The sequence below is a fragment of the Citrus clementina genome, unplaced genomic scaffold (assembly GCF_000493195.1).
Source record: "Citrus clementina cultivar Clemenules unplaced genomic scaffold, Citrus_clementina_v1.0 scaffold_5, whole genome shotgun sequence".
NCBI lineage: Eukaryota > Viridiplantae > Streptophyta > Magnoliopsida > Sapindales > Rutaceae > Citrus > Citrus x clementina.
Genome location: NW_006262201.1, coordinates 17,593,566 through 17,612,003, shown reverse-complemented (window position 1 = coordinate 17,612,003; position 18,438 = coordinate 17,593,566). Strand labels below are relative to the sequence as shown.

Below are 18,438 nucleotides of genomic sequence, written 5' to 3'. Positions count from 1 at the left end.
TGCCGTTAAAATATTGATATCCCTACCGTTACTTTTTTTTTCTTTTGACTTACTTTTACAATATTATCCTTTTATAATAATTTTTTTTTTTTGGACATTCATAAAAAGAAAATAATTAAATTACCAATTTAACCCTAAAAAATAAAGATAAAAATTTTATATTAATTTTTAATTGTCAAAAATTATATGCAAACTAACAAGTGTGCAAATGATGCTTGCAAAAAAATTAATATAATTTCTTTTATTTTTTAGAATTAATTTAGTAATTTAATTATTTTCTTTTTATTAATGTCCAAACAAAAAAACTATTATAAAATGGTAGTATTGTAAAAGTAAATCAAAAGAAATAAAAAGTAACGGTAGGTGTATCAATATTTTAACGGCAGGATTGTTTCAAGGCATTTTAAAAAATACAACGACTAAATAAACACTAATCTTAAAATATAAGGGCTAAATAAACTTTTACCCGTGAATAAAATCCAAATTAATTTTGACCCATCTATCCCGCTAAAATTTCTAATTCGAATGGCGATTTAGAAAAAAGAAAATTACTCGAAGTTTACCCGGGGTCGAGCCCTTGAGGACCACTGAATTGTTGTTATATATGTAACAATGTAAATTATACACACACATTTAAAAAAAAAAAAAAAAAAAAAAAAAGGGGGGGGGGGGGGGGGGGGGCAAAGCAGCTCCAATTTTCACAAGCAAAGCAGCTACATAACTTATAGAACTTTAACTATGAAATACTTATGGAATTTCACAGGAAAATATCTTGAAGTTTTGGGAGTTTGGCAGTAGGGAATGAACATTGGCCTAAGAACATTAACAGAGAATCCAAAAGGATGCCCGAATCCCACAAGACACCAAAAGTAACAAACATAAACTCTGATCAAAATTTGCTACTCATGGCTATCATGGGACTCACAGCTATCGGCAGATCCTTCAAAAGAACTCCAGAAATCATCAATCTTCTCGATTATCTCACCATCCTCCAAAAAATAACTTCCTTCAGTAACAAATTCTTTTCTATTGTCATTAGAGAGCTCAATCTTAACGTTCTTTATGCAATGCGAAAGAACAGATCGGCAACAATGAGTACTCTTGCCTTCATATATAAGCAGCTTCTTATAGAAAAAGTGAAACAAAAATAAAAGTGGTAACTGTTAAGCAACATTTCTTAAAAAAATTTAGAAAATAAAAATGAAGAAATCCACCATCTGGATTAACAAATTTCCTCTTGCCAACAGAAGTTTTTAAATTTTACTTCTACTAATGTTAAGGGGAGATTTGCCTAGGATTTTTAGGTATCTAACCCAAACGACTAGCCTAATGGATGGAGTGACCCATCCTACTCATAAACCAAAGTAATTCCCCTTTACTAGACAATATGGGACACAACTAGAAAATTCTCTAGACGAAACCACCGCCAAACCCCCGTCCTTGTTGTGTTGCAGAAGCGTCATTTGTTGTGCTCTGATGTTAATTGTTTTACTTAAAGCAAATGCGGAATCAATGCGCACCAAATATTTACAGAAAAATAATGACACAAGAATTTTATTTGATTTAGTAATAAAGCCTACATCCATAGAGGCAAGAGATAATAATTGTTTTACTTAATAAAGTACGAATTTGACTATCTCACTTCCCAAATACTCAAATATTTTAGTATTTTCACTCTCTTAAGAGAAACAATCTCACCAAGACACACATTCTCTCACATCTCTGCAAATAATGCAGAACCTAACAAAGCATCCAAGGAAATGCTCTCCCAAACTTTTTAAGAGCTCACGTGTAGATGTTCTCTTTCTCTGGACTCTTTCATAGAAAACTCTCTCTGCACTCTCTCAAAGAGCTTTTCACCTAAACTCTCACACTCTACATTTTGGAATGTCTTACTAAAGGAAATGTCTTGATATTTATAGGAGAGCTTCACCAAGTATGCAGAAGAAAAATCTTTAAAATTTGGCACTATTTTCTTCATTCGGTGCCAACTTTTCATTTTTCTTCATTCGGCACAACTTTTTCAAATTTCAAATTTTGTACCTTGCAATTTCAAATTTTGTGACCATTTTTATTGACTTTTCAACAATTCTCCACCTCGATGAAAATTTGACCAAATATGAGTCAACTACCAACGAACCATCATCCTTAAAGTAATCTTTCATTAAAGATCCAAAGTAATCCTCCATTGAGGTCTTCTGTGATAACCAAAACATGATATTTCTTGTAAAGAATCAAACATATTATGTTCGAATAAAACGCATAAATGTGAAATATCATTATATGAGAGAGGTTATCGAGAACAATGTTGTGTTATTGAAAATGATTGATACTAGAGATAACCCATCAGATATGTTGACAAAAGTGATTTCTGGAATTAAATTTCAATATTGCTCGAAACTAATTCAAATACTTTGAATGTGTTGAATTTGAAAAATTTTGAACTATAGTTGGCTTGATCCCAGATTTTGGGTACGCAAGCAGTCAGAGCAGCACAACCATTTTGGATCCTTAATGAAAGATATTTTTGGGGATGATAGGTCATTAATAATCGACTCAAATTGTGACAAATCTTCGCTGAGATGGATAATTGTTGAAAAGTCAATAAAAGTAGCCGCAAAATTTGAAATTTAGAAAAGTCGCACCGAATGAAAAAAATAAGAAAGGTTGGCACCGAATCAAGAAAATTATACTATTTTTTTAAGACTTCTTTGTTGCATGCTTAGTGAAGCTCTCCTATAAATACTAAGTAATTTTCTTCAGTGAGACATCCCAAATTAAAAGTAACAATTCCAGTGAAGAATTGTTAAGAGATAAGAGAGTGAGCAATTGAAAAGTGTGTGTAAGTGAGAAGTTTTTCCTTTCAAGTGTGTTTAAGAGTACTAGGTGTATTTAAGTTCTAGGAAGTGAAGTTTCTTTACTAAAATATTATACTCTACACTTGTTAGTAATACAATTATTTTTCCTTACTCTCGTGGACACAGGCAGATTACCGAACCATGTTAAATTCTTGTCCTTTGTTTTCCTTTGATTACTTGATACGCTTGATTCCGCATGCCACGCCCAACAAGTAGTATCAGAGTACAACAGTCCTTTTGTTTGACACGAATTATTACAAATATACAACACAAGAATTTGTGGAAAACTTTTATACTAGAGAAAAATCACAACTGCCTAGAACGACAAGGGAAAATTTACTATGTAAAAATTTATTACAATCACTCTTATGGTTTTTCTTACACTCAAAAAGTCAAAATCTCAATAACACCCAATCTTTCAATGGACCTACCATTTCTCTCACAGTAAAAATTATTGACTTGCAGAGAATTAATTGTTGTGCTATACAAACAAGTGAACCTAACCTTTACAAATCCTTATTAAAAAAGAAGGCATATTCCTAACAATTAAAATATTTAATACATAAGAAGTTGATAAAGTGCATATCTAAAATCGAAATGCCAATCCGATTATATGATTTTCCATAACTAATGAATGCATACCACGTCAAAGACATAAATCTACCTATCTTATCTATCTACCTCTATAAAGCTTGAGCATTTTTAAATTTTGTGAAATTAATCCTTCAAATGATAAAAAAAGGTGATGTACCACGGTGAAGGTAGACCCATATAGTTTTTTAACATAAACCTTTACACGATGCAGCGTTATACCTCTTGTGTTTTTACTTTTGCTCACTAACAAATCTCAACAACATTCTTCAACTATTCATTTAAAATTACAAAATACTAATAAAGTTTCGTCCTGAACCCTAAAATGAAAGAAAAGAATAAGCACTACAAATTATTGGTTGCTTCATAAGCTATTAAGACTAAACTATACTATTTACATTAGAAGTAATTATGCATATTATATAATAAATGTTTATCAAGAAATCTATATAAAAAAAAAACAAGGGAAAAAAAGGTAAAAGGAACATATCAATAAATTTAAGGACAAACAATCCATGAATGAATACAAGCATTTTCTCAAATTATGCATAGTTTCTTTGGCTTGGACTTGAGTCTCAAAAATCTTTCCCAAAAATGAAAATATGAAAACAAAATGAGCCCATCTCAATTGTTATTCAATGTCTACTTTGTCTACTTCATGATTGTCAAAGAAAAAATTAGTTATATACAGTGTTAATAGGCAAAAAAAATTTCATGATAATTATTGGATCTTAATTCTAATGATAATTGATCATTGAAGATATTGTTCTTGCTCATTTATAGCAAGATCCTAAATGTGATGCAAAATTAGAATAGTTATTTTTGTCGTATTTCCTTTTTCCTTTTAATTATTTTTGCCTTAAGGAAGATCAGGTTAAAGCAATGACAAGATTAGATAAGGTGTCCACAAATGAAAAAGTTAGTTGATTTCTAAAAGAAGCATTATGTAATTCTAATCCTTTACACTTCATTGACAGTTAGTATCTACCATTTGAAAAAGTCCCATTTTAACGAAAGATGTGTAAACATAGTGAAAGAAAGCTTCATAGCCAAACTATCTTATTACATAAAAATAGGGAACTAATATTGAATTCTCACAAATGAAAAATAATGCGTACCTGGAAAGAAAGCTTGCAGTAATCATAACATTGATACACTGTTGATAAGGTCCTTGCATGAGGTGTAATCCAGAGCAAGCCATCCACAAGTTCAACAAGTGAAATGTTTAGATATTCGGAGTCAATGGAAAAACACACATGCTTGTCATAAGTTAAGGGGGGAATAAAATTTCCCGCAATTCACTTGGTACAATCACAACCTTGAGGAAATTAACAAAACAGAAAAAGTCAGAACTTAATGATGTATGACCAACAAATTATTTAAATAAGATAGAAAATTTAGGTAACAGAGTTTGGAAGGAATAATAGACCTTGTGATTACATATCAAGTTTAAAACTTCGTAACGGTGATCAAATTTTGCAAGAAGTTCAATCAATTTCACGTACTTGTCAACATAAAACGTGTACTAGAATACAGTTTCAGACAGAGCCAAAGCATTTGAAGAGAAGGATACCATACTACCAGAAGTTTTGAACATGCTTAAATTTGGAGTGTTAAGCTTCAATTCAACCAATTTCTCAGTACTTGTGAGGTCTAATTTCTTAAAACGAGGACTTATAATCTTAACATTCCTTAACTTCCCACAATATTTTACGTACAAGTATTCAAGAAATGGAGGTTCAGAAATTTGCTTGCAAAGCCATTCATCTGTTATGACAACCTCACATAATTTCAATTCTTCCAGATTCTTACAAGGGGTCACAATGATCTCTCATGGTGTTTGTTTGGCTGTGATATGTACTGAATAAACATTCTTTCCATTGATATACACCCATTCAAGTCCATCACTATCATATAATATGAATTCCTTGAGTTTATTGAGATGGGGTAACTCTAGACATTTAAATCCTTGACAAGCAAAGATATTCATATGCTCAATCAAAGGACAACCAGCAACTAGATCGCAAATAACTTCATCATTTGCATAGACTTGGTTTGGACAAAATTTTCTAAAGGAAGATAAAGTCACTTTACTTCTAGGTGGTTCCAGTGTATACTAAAGTAACCTCAACACAGCCATTGATTTTGCATAAAAAACTATTTGAGGCATATTGTATTTCCTAGAAGGACAACGAACTCAAAATTGTAAATCTTTGACCTTACTTCCAACCGCATAGCTGAGGCACCTGTTTACATTCGATTCAAACTCCGGACCATCTGATAATGGTGCTACATAAAGCGTGAACTTTTCTAAACTAATGCATCCAAATGACAATTTAGAAAGTCTTTTCCAAGTATTTCAATATTCTCTTTTGATTCCTCAATCTTGAACTAGAGAGATACCTATGAAATTGTATACTCGGGAATATAAGCCAGAATTCGTTCCATGTTTTAGTCAGGACACCAGTTTGAACAACACGTTCGAGAGAGAGACATGACAGAATGTGATGCAATATTGATTCTGGTAACGAAGAAATCCTGTCCACATTAACATTGGGACTTGTCCTCTCCTTCTCCGTGCCAGTGACTTACTTTTAATTAAGTAGCCTTCATTTAGATTAAACAATAAGCAAGCAAGACATGATATGACATTCTAAAATTCTAAGGACATAAAATAATTAAAATAGAAAAAGATTTTACCGGCGATAGAACTTGGCTATGCAAGTGGCTTGTGGCGGCTGGCAGTGTTCAATTTCTGGACAGTGGATACCGGCGAGATTCTGGGTGCAGAGAAGGTTTTAGGGCTAGGAACATGGGTGACCGAGCTTTCTCCTTGTGTATTGTGTTATTAATTCGAGATTACTTTCTTGGGCTATTGACTTGGTAATTTTGGTGGGCTGTTGTTGTTACGGGCTTGGGGATCAACAGAGTAGTGGACTTAATTAAGAAAATTTACATATTTTAGTTTGAAATTATAGAATGTCAATTTTATCCCCGTTTGCGTATACATAGCATAGTATACGTGTAACAATTCTGAGTGTGGATGCTTATATGCAGATTTCAAGTGGATTCATTATTACACCATATTATTCCCCGTTTGCTCCAAGCATATCTCAACAATAAACGAATTCTGTTTTTACCATTTTTACAGGTACATGAGTAAGAGTTTTTAAGTCATTAACTTATCTACTCAGTTTTTACGGCCATATTTTGTCTCCCTCAAGCAAACTTCTGAATCGTTGAAGACTTCTTTGATTGGAATGAATCTTTATTATTTATACATTTACATACACGCTTAATTTTGAAATATTTTTTAAGGAAAACATTTCTTTGTTATAATGAATTATCCTTACAAATTTGTCAGATTAGTTTAGGAATTAGCCTCAAGTCGGAACCGATAAAAATATTATTTAATTGAGCGTGTCAATGGGTTGAAAATATGGTAAAATTTTCATTAAATTTTTTGTGCTTCTATTATGATTATCCAGGATTTGAATGCATGCATACATATTTCGATACATTGGGCTCAGAAGCCTGAAACATTAGGCTCACAGGAGAATTCAATTGGTTTATCAGAAACCCAAGACACCAAAAGAACAGATACATACTAAAATTAAATTTGCTAGTTCTTATCATCATACTCATCGTACTTGTCAAGATCATCATATTCCCCACAAAGACCTCCAAAGATCGTCAATTTTCTCCATGATCTCTCCATCCTCTGAAGAATAACTTTCTCTGCTGGTATATGTTGTTGGATGTTTTTCCGTGCACTCAATCTTAGCTTTCTTTATGCAATGCTTCCAACATGAGAGAGGAAGGCATTGGCAACAACGAGTTTCCCCTTCATAAACAAGGGTCTTCTTATATGAGAACTGAAACAAAAGGAAAACGGCAACAAAAAAAGTCTTACAGATCCAAATGTAAAGGAAAAAGAAAAATGAAAAACTGAGAAGATGATGCTGAATAGGATCGTAATGACAATCTGCTCTAACTTGGCAAAACTATACACACAAACACATACAAAAATGCATTCAGTCCAACATATAGACCTAAAGCTTGGGCATTTTAACATCAAGTGGAATCATGTGAAGGATAAAATCCACTACATACTGAGGTGAACCTATGCTCTCTTTCATTTATAACATAACCTACTTTAAACATGCATGCATATTCTTTTGCATTCTACCTTTTCTCAACAGTATAAATTTCCCCCAAAAAAAAAATTATCCAAACATAACACTACAACAAATTCAGGAAAGTCAGATATTGAGGTTTTCTTAAGTTGATTTGTTATGTTTACCATTAAATGATTTGTTATGTTTACCATTAACAAATTCATTAATTCAATGTCTAATCCAAGCTTGTCAAAGAATGGAAAAAACAAATTAACAGAAGAGTATAGAGCGGATCTGTTTCTAAAAATCAAATAAGTGGATTTCTAAAAATCAAATAACAGTAATAATTTTTACCCAACTGTTCACACAAAGGGGAGCTACCATTTGAAAAAGCCCCATTTAAAAGGTATGATTCATAAACAAACTATCCTATCCGTTCAAAATATGAAATTAAGTCTTGAATTCTATGAAATCAAAAATATCTTGTACCTGGAACGAGAGCTGGTAGTAATAAACATTTAGACACTCAATTGTTATGGTCTCTGCATGAGGAGTAATCCAGAGCAGGCCATCCACAAGTTTTGCAAGTGAAAATTCTAGATTTTCAGAGAGTATCATAAAGCTCAAATTCTTGTGATAAGTTAAGGGGGGATTTAATATTTCCCGCAATTCTCTTGGTATAACCACAGCCTTGAGGAATAAATTGGAGAAAATAAAAGTTAGAACTTCGTGATGCATGACGAATAAATTATTCAAATTAGATAGAAAATTTCAGGTAAAAGAGTTAGGAAGGAATAACATACCTCATGATTACACTGCAAGTTTAAAACATTGGAGCAAAGATTGAATTTTGCTAGAAGTTGACTGAATTTCAAGTACCATTCATTGTCAACAGTAGGAGAAATGAAGCACAGTAACGTTTGTGATAAAGCCAAAGCATTCGAAGAGAAGGAGTCCACAGAATTCCAACATTTGAATATACTTAAATTTGGAGTGTCAAGCTCGAACTCAACCAATTCCCCACACCTTTGGAAGACTAATTCCTTAAGACGAGGACTTGAAATATTAACCCTCCTCAGCGTCATACAATAATGTATAGCTAAGTACTCAAGAAATTGAAGTTCAGAAGTTTGGTTGTAAAGCCACTCATCCGTTATGGAAAACCCATATAATCATAACAGTGTTAGATTCTTACAAGGAGCCACATTGATCTCACATAGTGTATTTAGAATCGTGATAACCACTGAATGAACATTTATGCCGCTGATATACAACTGGTCAAGTCCAGTTTGATGAGAATATAATTTGATTTCCTTGAGTTTATGGAGACCAACTAACTCTAGACTTTTAAATCCTCGACAATTATCGATATTCATATACTCAATCAAAGGACACCCAGCAACCATATCCCTAATAACTTCATCCTCAACATAAACAAAGGATAGGCACTAGTTGGGACAACTTCTTCAAGTGAGAGGAATGACAGAATGTGATGCAATATCAGTGGTGGAAATGCAGAAATCCTGTCCACATTGACTGCGGAGTTCGTATTCGTCTCCATGGGAGCTACGGTAACTGTTAATTAAGAAGCATTCCTTTGGATCAAATAATTAAGAAGAAATGATTTACCATAGATAAATGCTCAGGGAAAAAATTTTAACTACAGAGATTTGATTGAGAAAATTTACCCGACGAGATAAGTTGGCTATGTAAGTGGCGTTCGGCAGTGTTCAATTGCCGGAAAGTGGAGGCCGGCGAGACTGTTCGGCAGTGAGGGTTTTCGAGCTAGGCGAAAGGACAGCGGCGTTAGCATCTTAAGAAAACGCCAGTGACTTGGTATGTTGGGCTGTGGATCCAATAGATAAAATTTTTCATTTACACATTTTTTTTAATTTGTAAATAGTTGGACCGAGCTTTCTTGAATCAATTGGTTACGATTATATTGAGAAATTCAATATCTAATCCATGCGTAGAAAGAATCAAATAACAAGCAGAAGATCATATTAAATATGAAAGCAATTATGAGAGTGGCTCGTGTACACGGCTACAAATATCATTAGTAGATTTCTTAAATAGTCGTTTATAATAATATAAAAATTCTTATGTGCGAGCTCACTCAATTTTTTTTTTTCATGCGAATACATTATTAGTATGATTTGATAGAATTAGTGTAGTGTGTCTGAACTAACTCTATTAAAGATAACAAATTGCAGCTTAAGCTTGGGTTTGTAAATTTATATAAGTTAATAATTATCAAGTTGTTATAATTAATAATGAATTAATAAAAATAATTATTTTAAAATAAAATAATAAATAAAAAATGAAGTAAATAAAAGCTTACATATTTAATTTCTTAGTACTGAATGTTCTAATTCAAGCACTCTTTTAATTAATTAAGGCTTAAGAAAGAGTTTAGTATTATACTTTAGGTTGAATCGTCATTCATTTATAAATTCAGAATTTAAGTTTTATTTTTCTATTATTTTTAGAAATTAATTTATTATTTTAAATTTTAAATAGAGGATCAAATCTAGCCCATACTTTTTTTCCTAAACCCTTGTCCAAGACCTCATGTGGAGGGTAGGCCCAAGCGTTTTTTCCGACTCTAAACTCTATTAAACTATATAGTTTAATAACGCATTTACGTGGCCAAAAATAAAAATAAAAAAGAGTTGAATTATTAGCACACCTCTAACATTCTTTTCTAAGATCACCCTATGTTATGTTAAACGTAACGTACACACACTCACAGCAACAATAGCGGGCCCCACCATTAGAACTGTTGTTGTGAGTGCGTGTATGTTACGTTTAACGTAACATAACACTAGCCTTTTTTCAAATCCCTTTTCGTATATATTCTTATCAGTTCTTAAACTAACATTTATTTGTTGTACTTTCTTAATAACCTTCATTTGTTAATACTTTTGGAAAAAAAAAAATTCTTCTCTTAGGTTCTCTCTCTGACCATTCTCCCATTTCAAACCACTTTCAATTTCGTCTTGACTATACCATTCATGAATTTCTAATTTTTATCTCTTTCTCTCTTTATTTTTCTTGGTAGGTAATAATCTTAGTATATATATAAAGACATGTATGCAAATCTGAAAGAAAAACTTGGCCTAAGTAGACAAACTTCACAAAATTATCTTTCCTAAAAAAACTTAGTTTATATTTAGATCAAACTCTTATTCCATGACAATTTATTGATTTTTCAAAATTTATAGATTTAATGAGTTTGTAATAGAGAAAAATTAAGAAAACATAGAAACTAAGAAAACATAGGTGGGTTTAATTAGATAAGTTTTATTTTTAATATAATTCAAATATAAAGGATAAATTTATAAACACGAAACAAGAAGGGTTTCATAAGAGACATTGAGGGGTGCCAATAGTGTCTTGAGAGGGTACCTACATAACAGAATGACTCTATGATAATAATCATCATTTATACCTTATATTGTTCATAGTAAGAGGAAATACAAGTTCGTACAAATGATTGTCAATATTATGAAAGAAGCATTTAATCATAATTTCTGACAGAGCCAAAGCATTTGAAGAGAATGTTACCATACTACCACAGGTTTTGAATGTACTTAAATTGGAGTGTCAAGCTTGAATTCAACTAATATCTCAGTATAGGGATGTCAAATAAATCTGGATCCGGCCCGGATCCACAAAGATCCGAAAGATTCGGATCCGGATGTGAAAGATGGGGATCCGCACGGATCCGGATACAAGTGCATCCAGAAAACTGGATATCCGAATTCGGATAAATGTTATTTAAATTACAAATTATATTTAAAATATATATTAAAAATTAAAAATAAAATTTATTTGTGGATTTATTATGTTGTTGTATACTATTCATGTTGAATTATTAATTGTTGGATTATGATTGAATTTTATTTGATATTATTAGGTAAATTATTGAATTTCATTTTAAATTAAAATTAAAATTAAAAATTAAATCAAAAATAAAAAAATTAAACTTTATTTGTGGATTTATGATGTTGTATCTTATTCATGTTGAATTATTAATTGTTGGATTATGATTTAATTTTATTTGATATTATGAGGTGAATTATTGAATTTTATTTTAAATTAAAAAGTAAATTAACATATACATTAAAAATGAAATAAAAAATGAAATATTTTATTTCATTTGTAGATTTATGAGATTACTTGTATGTTATTCATGTTGAATTATTCATTGTTAAATTATGATTGGATTTTATTTGATATTATTAGGTAAATTATTGAATTTTTAAATTATATATTAAATTATTAAATTTTAATTTTTACGGATCCGGATATTTGGAATATCCGTCCGCATCCGTTGCGGATATTACCCGCATCCGGATCCGCATCTTTTTTTACGGATCCGGATGCATATCCGGATGTAAAATTATTAATGCGGATCCAGATTTTGGCAACCCTATCTCAGTATTTGTGTAGCCTAATTTCTTTAAGTCGACGACTTGAAATCTAAGTACTCCTTAGCTTAAGACAATAATTTATGTCTAAGTACTTAACTATTTAAATCCTTGACAATGAATGATAGTCGTATAATCGATCCAAGAACCCACCAATTAAGATCCTCAATAACTTAATCATCTGCATAAACATAGCTTAGGCAATGTTTTAACTCCAATAAATCTATAGATTTAGCACAAAACACTATTTAAGGTAACTTGTATTTCCTATAAGCACAATGAACGAATATCAAGTTTTAACTTTTTGACATTACTAGCAACTGCGCAGCGAAGGAAACTGTGTACCCATATATGAAGTCAATTTCCAAGTATTTGAAGACCATCTTTTGTCACAAAAATCGCCAGAGGACAAAATAAACGTCCCAGCTAAAACCCGACGGGCACATTCATCTTTTTTCACAGTAATGTCCTGTTTAGTAATTCTTTAATTTTTAAAATAATTGATGTTAACTGTACTATAAAAATAATTAGTGATGAAGAAAATCAATTAATGGGGTGCTTACTTATTAGGAACGAGAATGTAAATCAAATAATGTGAATGAATGATGTGTTTATTTGTTTAAATAAGAAGTGGAACGGAATCAAAGTGATAGGCCTCATATAAAATTGAGAATGATTACTAGAGTTCTCAATCCCTTAGAGAGATGAGAATGAGTTTCTCATTCCCTAAAGTAATCATATTACCCCTCTTAAATTTTGAATATGATAAAAAAATTCATTAATTTTTTTATGCTTCTATTTTATTTTTTTAGTTTTATTTTTTGTGAGTGATTTTAACTTTTCAAGGATCTGAATGTTGCACTAGTACAAGGGAGTTGGGGATCTCGATAAGAGATGGCTAATGGGCCAGACTAGCCATCAAAGGAAGGCTTATGCGTGCTCATTCTCGTGTCGTGCTGTGTCCACCATGTGCTTCATGTCGTGCAGTGGCACACTTAATTTTTTTCCTTAGACCAGGCCCGACACATATACCATGCCCACTCATGTCGTGCCGTAACGTGGGCCATACCCTACGGTGCCTAAGAAAAAAATCACAATAAGCTTTTTTCTTTTTAAAAATTTTTTTTTTTAAGAAAATATGCTAAGTTGTTGGCATACTTTTTTTAAGTTTATGTACTTTTTTGGGTTCATGTGTCTTTACTCAAATTCAATATAATTAAAAATCCAAAACTCAAGTCCATATTCAATAATAATAAACTAATAATAGAAAGAAAAAATAATATTACTTACTAAATCAGAACTTATGGTATTAGAATTTTTTTTTAATAATTAAAAATGACGACAACAACAACAATAATAAATTTTTCTTAAGAGTTAACTTAATTGTTAACTTAGACTTGTATGGAATTCTCGATCTTAATCCATAATAACATCAATACATATATTGTAAAATCATGATATTTATAATTTTATTTATTAAAATCATGAGACCAATTATCCATTTAATAAATTATAAACATAAATCAATTAGAGTATTTTTTTTAACTAATAATTAAATGAATTTGAAAAACTTGCGCTAGTAAAATGTATTAAAATATTCAATTTCAAGTTATTTGTAAAATTATAAAATTTCAAGTTTACTTTCATTAAAAAGTAAAACGTGCTTATTGCAGGCATTTTTCACGTGTTGTGCTTTATTCCATCTCTAATCGTATTATGCTTTTAATACCTACACACCTAAAATTCTAAGACTAACCCAACCCGATGATGTGCCCCACCAAGACATGCTCGTGTCCTGCCGTACTCTACAGACATATAGTATGCACATGCCGTGCCACATGCCACTCAGCTCGTTGGCCATCTCTAATCTTGATAGTGAATAGCTGTACTTATTAATAGGGAGCGAAAAATCCTCAAAATAAGGTTCTTCAATTCAAATAGAAGTAGATTGTTACAATCATTAGTTCGTTATTTTTTGTTCTGTTCATGGCAGACCATAGACAATTAATTGTATTTAGTGTTTTTTTCTTCCCTTTTTAGCTCCGTCCTAATTAATACCCAAAAATTAACACTTTCTCCTGAAATATATACTTAGTTCATCAGAAGCCAAAAACATTGAACTAACGAACATTAAAGGAGAATTCCATAACCATACCAGAATCCTAAGACACCATTAACAGATATAGACCCAAAAAAAAAAAATTTCTAGTCTTTTTTTTCACTATCATCAAATTCATGGACCATCGTATTCAGCAAAGATCTTAGAATGAAGGATCATCATATCCAGCAAAGATTTCCAAAGATCATTAATCTTCTCCATGATGTCTCCATCCTCTGAAGAAAAACTTTCTCTGTTGATCTGTCTTATTGGATATTTTTCAGTGCACTCAATCTTAACTTCCTTTATGCAATGCTTCCAACATGAGAGAGGGAGAGATTGGCAACAAGAAGGAGTCTCCCCTTCATAAGTAAGTTTCTTCTTATATGAGAACTGAAACAAAAGAAAAATGGGAATAAAAAGGTCTCTTGAGAATCTAATTGTAAAGGAGAAACAAAAATGAATTATGAGGAGATGATGCTGAATAGGATTGTAAAGACAATCTCCTCTTGCTTGACAAAACCATATACTCGAACACACAAATGCATTCAGTCCAACATACAGACCTAAAGCTTCAGCATTTTTACAATAAGTGGACTCCTTGAAAGAATGAAATAAGTTACAGATTGAGGTGAATCTATGCCCTTTTTTATTTATAACATAAACAACGTTAAAAGATGCATGCTTGTACATTTGGGTTCTCCTTTTCTCAACAGTATAAAATTCTGCAAAATAATTTTATTCACACATAAAACTACAACAAAATCATAGCTAGATATTGAGGATTTCTTAGTTGAATTTTACGTTTATATTAGAAATTCAATATCTACACCATGCTTGTCAAAGAATCAAAAAACAAGTAAACAGAAGGGATGATTCATAAACAAACTATCTTATCAGATCAAAATATGAATTAAGTCTTGAATTCTATGAAATTAAAAATATATTGTACCTGGAATGAAAGCTCGTAGAAATTAATATTTGGCCACTCTATTGATAAGGTCTCTGCGTGTGGAGTAATCCAGAGCAAGCAATCCACAAGATTTGCAAGTGAAACTTCTAGAATTTCAGAGAGTACGGAAAAGCTCACATGCTTGTGATAAGTTAAGGGGGGACATAAGATTTCCCGCAATTCTCTTGGTATAAGCACAGCCTTGAGGAATAAATTGGAAAATATAAAAGTAAGAACTTCATGATGCATGGCAAATAAATTATTCAATTTGATGGAAAAATTTTAGGTAGGAGAGTTGGGAAGAAATAACATACCTCATGATTACACTGCAAGTTTAAAACATTGGAGCAAAGATTGAATCTTGCTAGGAGTTTAATGAATTTCAAGTACCATTCGTTGTCGACAGGATGAGAGATGAAGCAAAGTAATGTTTGCGACAAAGCTAAAGCATTTGAAGAGAAGGATTCCACATAATTAAAACATTTGAATATACTTAAATTTGGAGTGTCAAGCTCGAATTCAACCAATTCCTCACACCTTTCAAAGACTAATTCCTTAAGACGAGGACTTGAAATATTAATACTCCTCAACTTCATACAATAGTGTAAAGCTAAGTACTCAAGAAATGGAAGTTCAGAAATTTGGTTGTAAAGCCACTTATCCGTTATGGAAAGCCCATCTAATCGTAAGTGTGTCAGATTCTTACAAGAGGACACATTCACCTCACACGGTTCTAAATACACCTTGATATCCACTGAATGAACATTCACTCCATTGATATACACCCGTTCAAGTCCACATCGATTAGAATCTAACTTGATTTCCTTGAGTTTATTGAGACCAAGTAACTGTAGACTTTTCAATCCCGGACAATTATTGATATTGATATACTCAATCAAAGGACACCCAGCAACCATATCCCTAATAACTTCATCATCTACATGAACAAAGGATAAGCACAATTTTCTCAAAGAAAATAAAGTTACAGTACTTCGAGGAGGCTCCAGTTTGCAGAACTCAAAATCCAACACATAAATTGATTTCAAATAGAAAACTATTTGAGGCAGATTGTATATACGACAGCAACCAACATCAAGCTTTAACTCTTTGACATTACTTGCAAATGCATAGCTAAGGCATCTGTTCATGATGGATTCAAGATCTGGATCATCTGATAATAATTCTACTCTAAGTGTGAGCTTTTCTAAGCTTATGGCATCCAAATAACGATTGAGCAAAAATTGTTCCAAGTATTTCAATACCATCTTTTGTCTCCTAAAAGTAGAGCGACGCGGATTATATTCTACATTCGGGAACGTATGCCAGAGTTGTTTCCATGTTTTAGACAGTACACTAGTTGGAACAACTTGTTCGAGAGAGAGGAATGACAGAATATGATGCAAAATCGGTGGCGGTAAAGCAGAAATCCTGTCCACATTGGCAGTGGAGCTCGCGTTCGTCTCCATGAAAGTTACTGTTAATGAAGTAGCATTGAAGAAATTATTTACTATAAATAAATTCTCCGGACAAAAAATATAAATATATATATACATCGATAGAGATTTGATTGAGAAAATTTACCCGAGAAGATAACTTGGCTGGCGTGTGGCGGCAACTGGCGAGACTCTGTCGGCAGTGAGGGCTTAGATCTAAGAGAAAAGACTGCGGGACTAGTACCTGGATTTTCTTTGGGAATCTGACCTTGCCTTCTCTTTTATTTCCCAAAATTTCTTAAAATAAGTATTTTAAGAAAACGACCTTGACATTAGTGGATTGGGCTGTTGTCAGTGTGATGGGCTTGGGGGTAGATAGAGAAGTGGACTTTCGATCCAATTAAAAAAAATTGCATATTTTAATATTTGCTCGCTGTTTTTCAATGGATTAATTTTTTATTATCTCTTGTGAATCGATTATTTTCAAAATACCATTTTGTTTTTAAAAGCCTTTAGTTATTCATGGGCGGGTTAATGAATTTTTTTTTATCTTCTTAATAAAAACAGGCGTATTTTGAGGTTTTCAAAAAATAAGGGATGATTTGAAAATATTCAACACAAGTGAATAATTTAAAATTAATCATTTGATAATAAATTTTGGAGTTGGACTATTGGCACTCTTTCATTAATCTTATAAAACTCCTATTCTATTATGATTATATTTTAAGACAAATTAACCCCATTTATTTTATTCTCTCTCTTCACTCAAGTATATGAAATACTAACTAGGCAACCCAAGAGGGGGGGTGAATTGAGATTTTAAAATTTAAGCTAAGCAAACCACACAACAATTTAATCTATTACTTTAATCAAATTAAAAACAATAAATTCAATCATGCATAATATTAAAAAAGTAAGGGAAGAGAAAACAAACACAATGATTTTTATGTGGTTCAGCAATCTCCGCATACGTCCACGCCTCCAAGCTCACCGGACTTGAGGATTTCACTAAGCTAGCCTCCCAAGGCTTCAAACGCTTACAATTGACTTCCAAGGTGTCAATGAACCTTTACAACAAGAGATTATCCTCAATCTCTTAACTCAAGTGTATCCCAACACTTACAATCTTTTAACTTGATTTTACAAAAAAGATTACAAATAAATCTCTCTCACACATTGTGTTTGATCACAAGTAAAAGCTCAATGTGTGAATGAATGAGATGAATACAAGAATTTAAAGCTCAATGAAAGTTGTATTCTTAATATTTTGCTCAATGATGATCATTGGAATTCTCCTTGTTTGAATTGGATTGGGCTTATTTATAGTTGGAGCTGAAAACTAGCCGTTATTGACTTTCTGCACACTGTCGAATCGCCGCTAACTAGATGTTGGATCGCCGTTTGATTGGTCAATATGACCATTGGGGCTGATTTTTAAATTGTCGGATCGCCGTTAACTATATGTCGGATCGCCGTTTAGGTCCAGAGGCTACTAGTTGATATCGGTGAGCCGTTTATCACACATGTCGGTTCGCTGTTTAGGTCCAGAGACTACCCTTCAGTTCTGGTTGATATCGGCTATCAAAATTGTCGGATCGCCGTTTAGATCTAGAGGCTAATCTTCAATTCTGTTAGATGTCGGTGAGCCGTTATCAAAATGTCGGATCGCCGTTTTCTACAGTAACTGTTACAGTGAAATATTTTTTAAATTTATAATTTGACCCCAAAATTTTATAAAATTATATTACGGCCCAAAATATTAAAAAATTTTGTAAATAGGTCTAATTTCAGAATTTTTAAGTAATACTTTGTTAATCCCAAAACTTTCTAAAATTATGGTATAGCCCAAAATGCTATGACACTTTTCAAATAAATCCTTCTCCAAAATTTCAAGCAATACTTGTTTATTTCAAAGTTTTCAAAATTCTCAAAATTCTTTCAATTAAACCATAAAC

The 18,438-nt window shown here is 32.1% G+C and overlaps 2 protein-coding genes and 1 long non-coding RNA gene across 3 annotated transcripts; all 3 read right to left on the bottom strand.

Moving 5' to 3' along the window:
* Window positions 1–677: 677 nt before the first annotated feature.
* Window positions 678–6,276, bottom strand: LOC112097695. Its single transcript, XR_002905188.1, has 3 exons — window positions 6,150–6,276; window positions 4,568–4,767; window positions 678–1,121 (listed from the first exon to the last, which is right to left on the bottom strand). It is a non-coding gene; the product is annotated as an uncharacterized LOC112097695 (long non-coding RNA).
* Window positions 6,277–6,920: 644 nt separating this feature from the next.
* On the bottom strand, window positions 6,921–9,449 carry LOC18041344. The gene is made up of 4 exons (XM_024184596.1): window positions 9,256–9,449; window positions 8,371–9,142; window positions 8,057–8,257; window positions 6,921–7,324 (listed from the first exon to the last, which is right to left on the bottom strand). The coding sequence occupies exons 2-4, from the start codon at window positions 8,650–8,652 to the stop codon at window positions 7,112–7,114; spliced, it is 696 nt and encodes a 231-aa protein (XP_024040364.1). The 5' UTR covers window positions 8,653–9,142; window positions 9,256–9,449; the 3' UTR covers window positions 6,921–7,111.
* Window positions 9,450–13,932: 4,483 nt separating this feature from the next.
* Window positions 13,933–16,751, bottom strand: LOC18041343 (F-box/FBD/LRR-repeat protein At1g13570). Its single transcript, XM_024185194.1, has 4 exons — window positions 16,632–16,751; window positions 15,365–16,524; window positions 15,051–15,251; window positions 13,933–14,491 (listed from the first exon to the last, which is right to left on the bottom strand). The coding sequence occupies exons 2-4, from the start codon at window positions 16,514–16,516 to the stop codon at window positions 14,234–14,236; spliced, it is 1,611 nt and encodes a 536-aa protein (XP_024040962.1). The 5' UTR covers window positions 16,517–16,524; window positions 16,632–16,751; the 3' UTR covers window positions 13,933–14,233.
* Window positions 16,752–18,438: the final 1,687 nt, after the last annotated feature.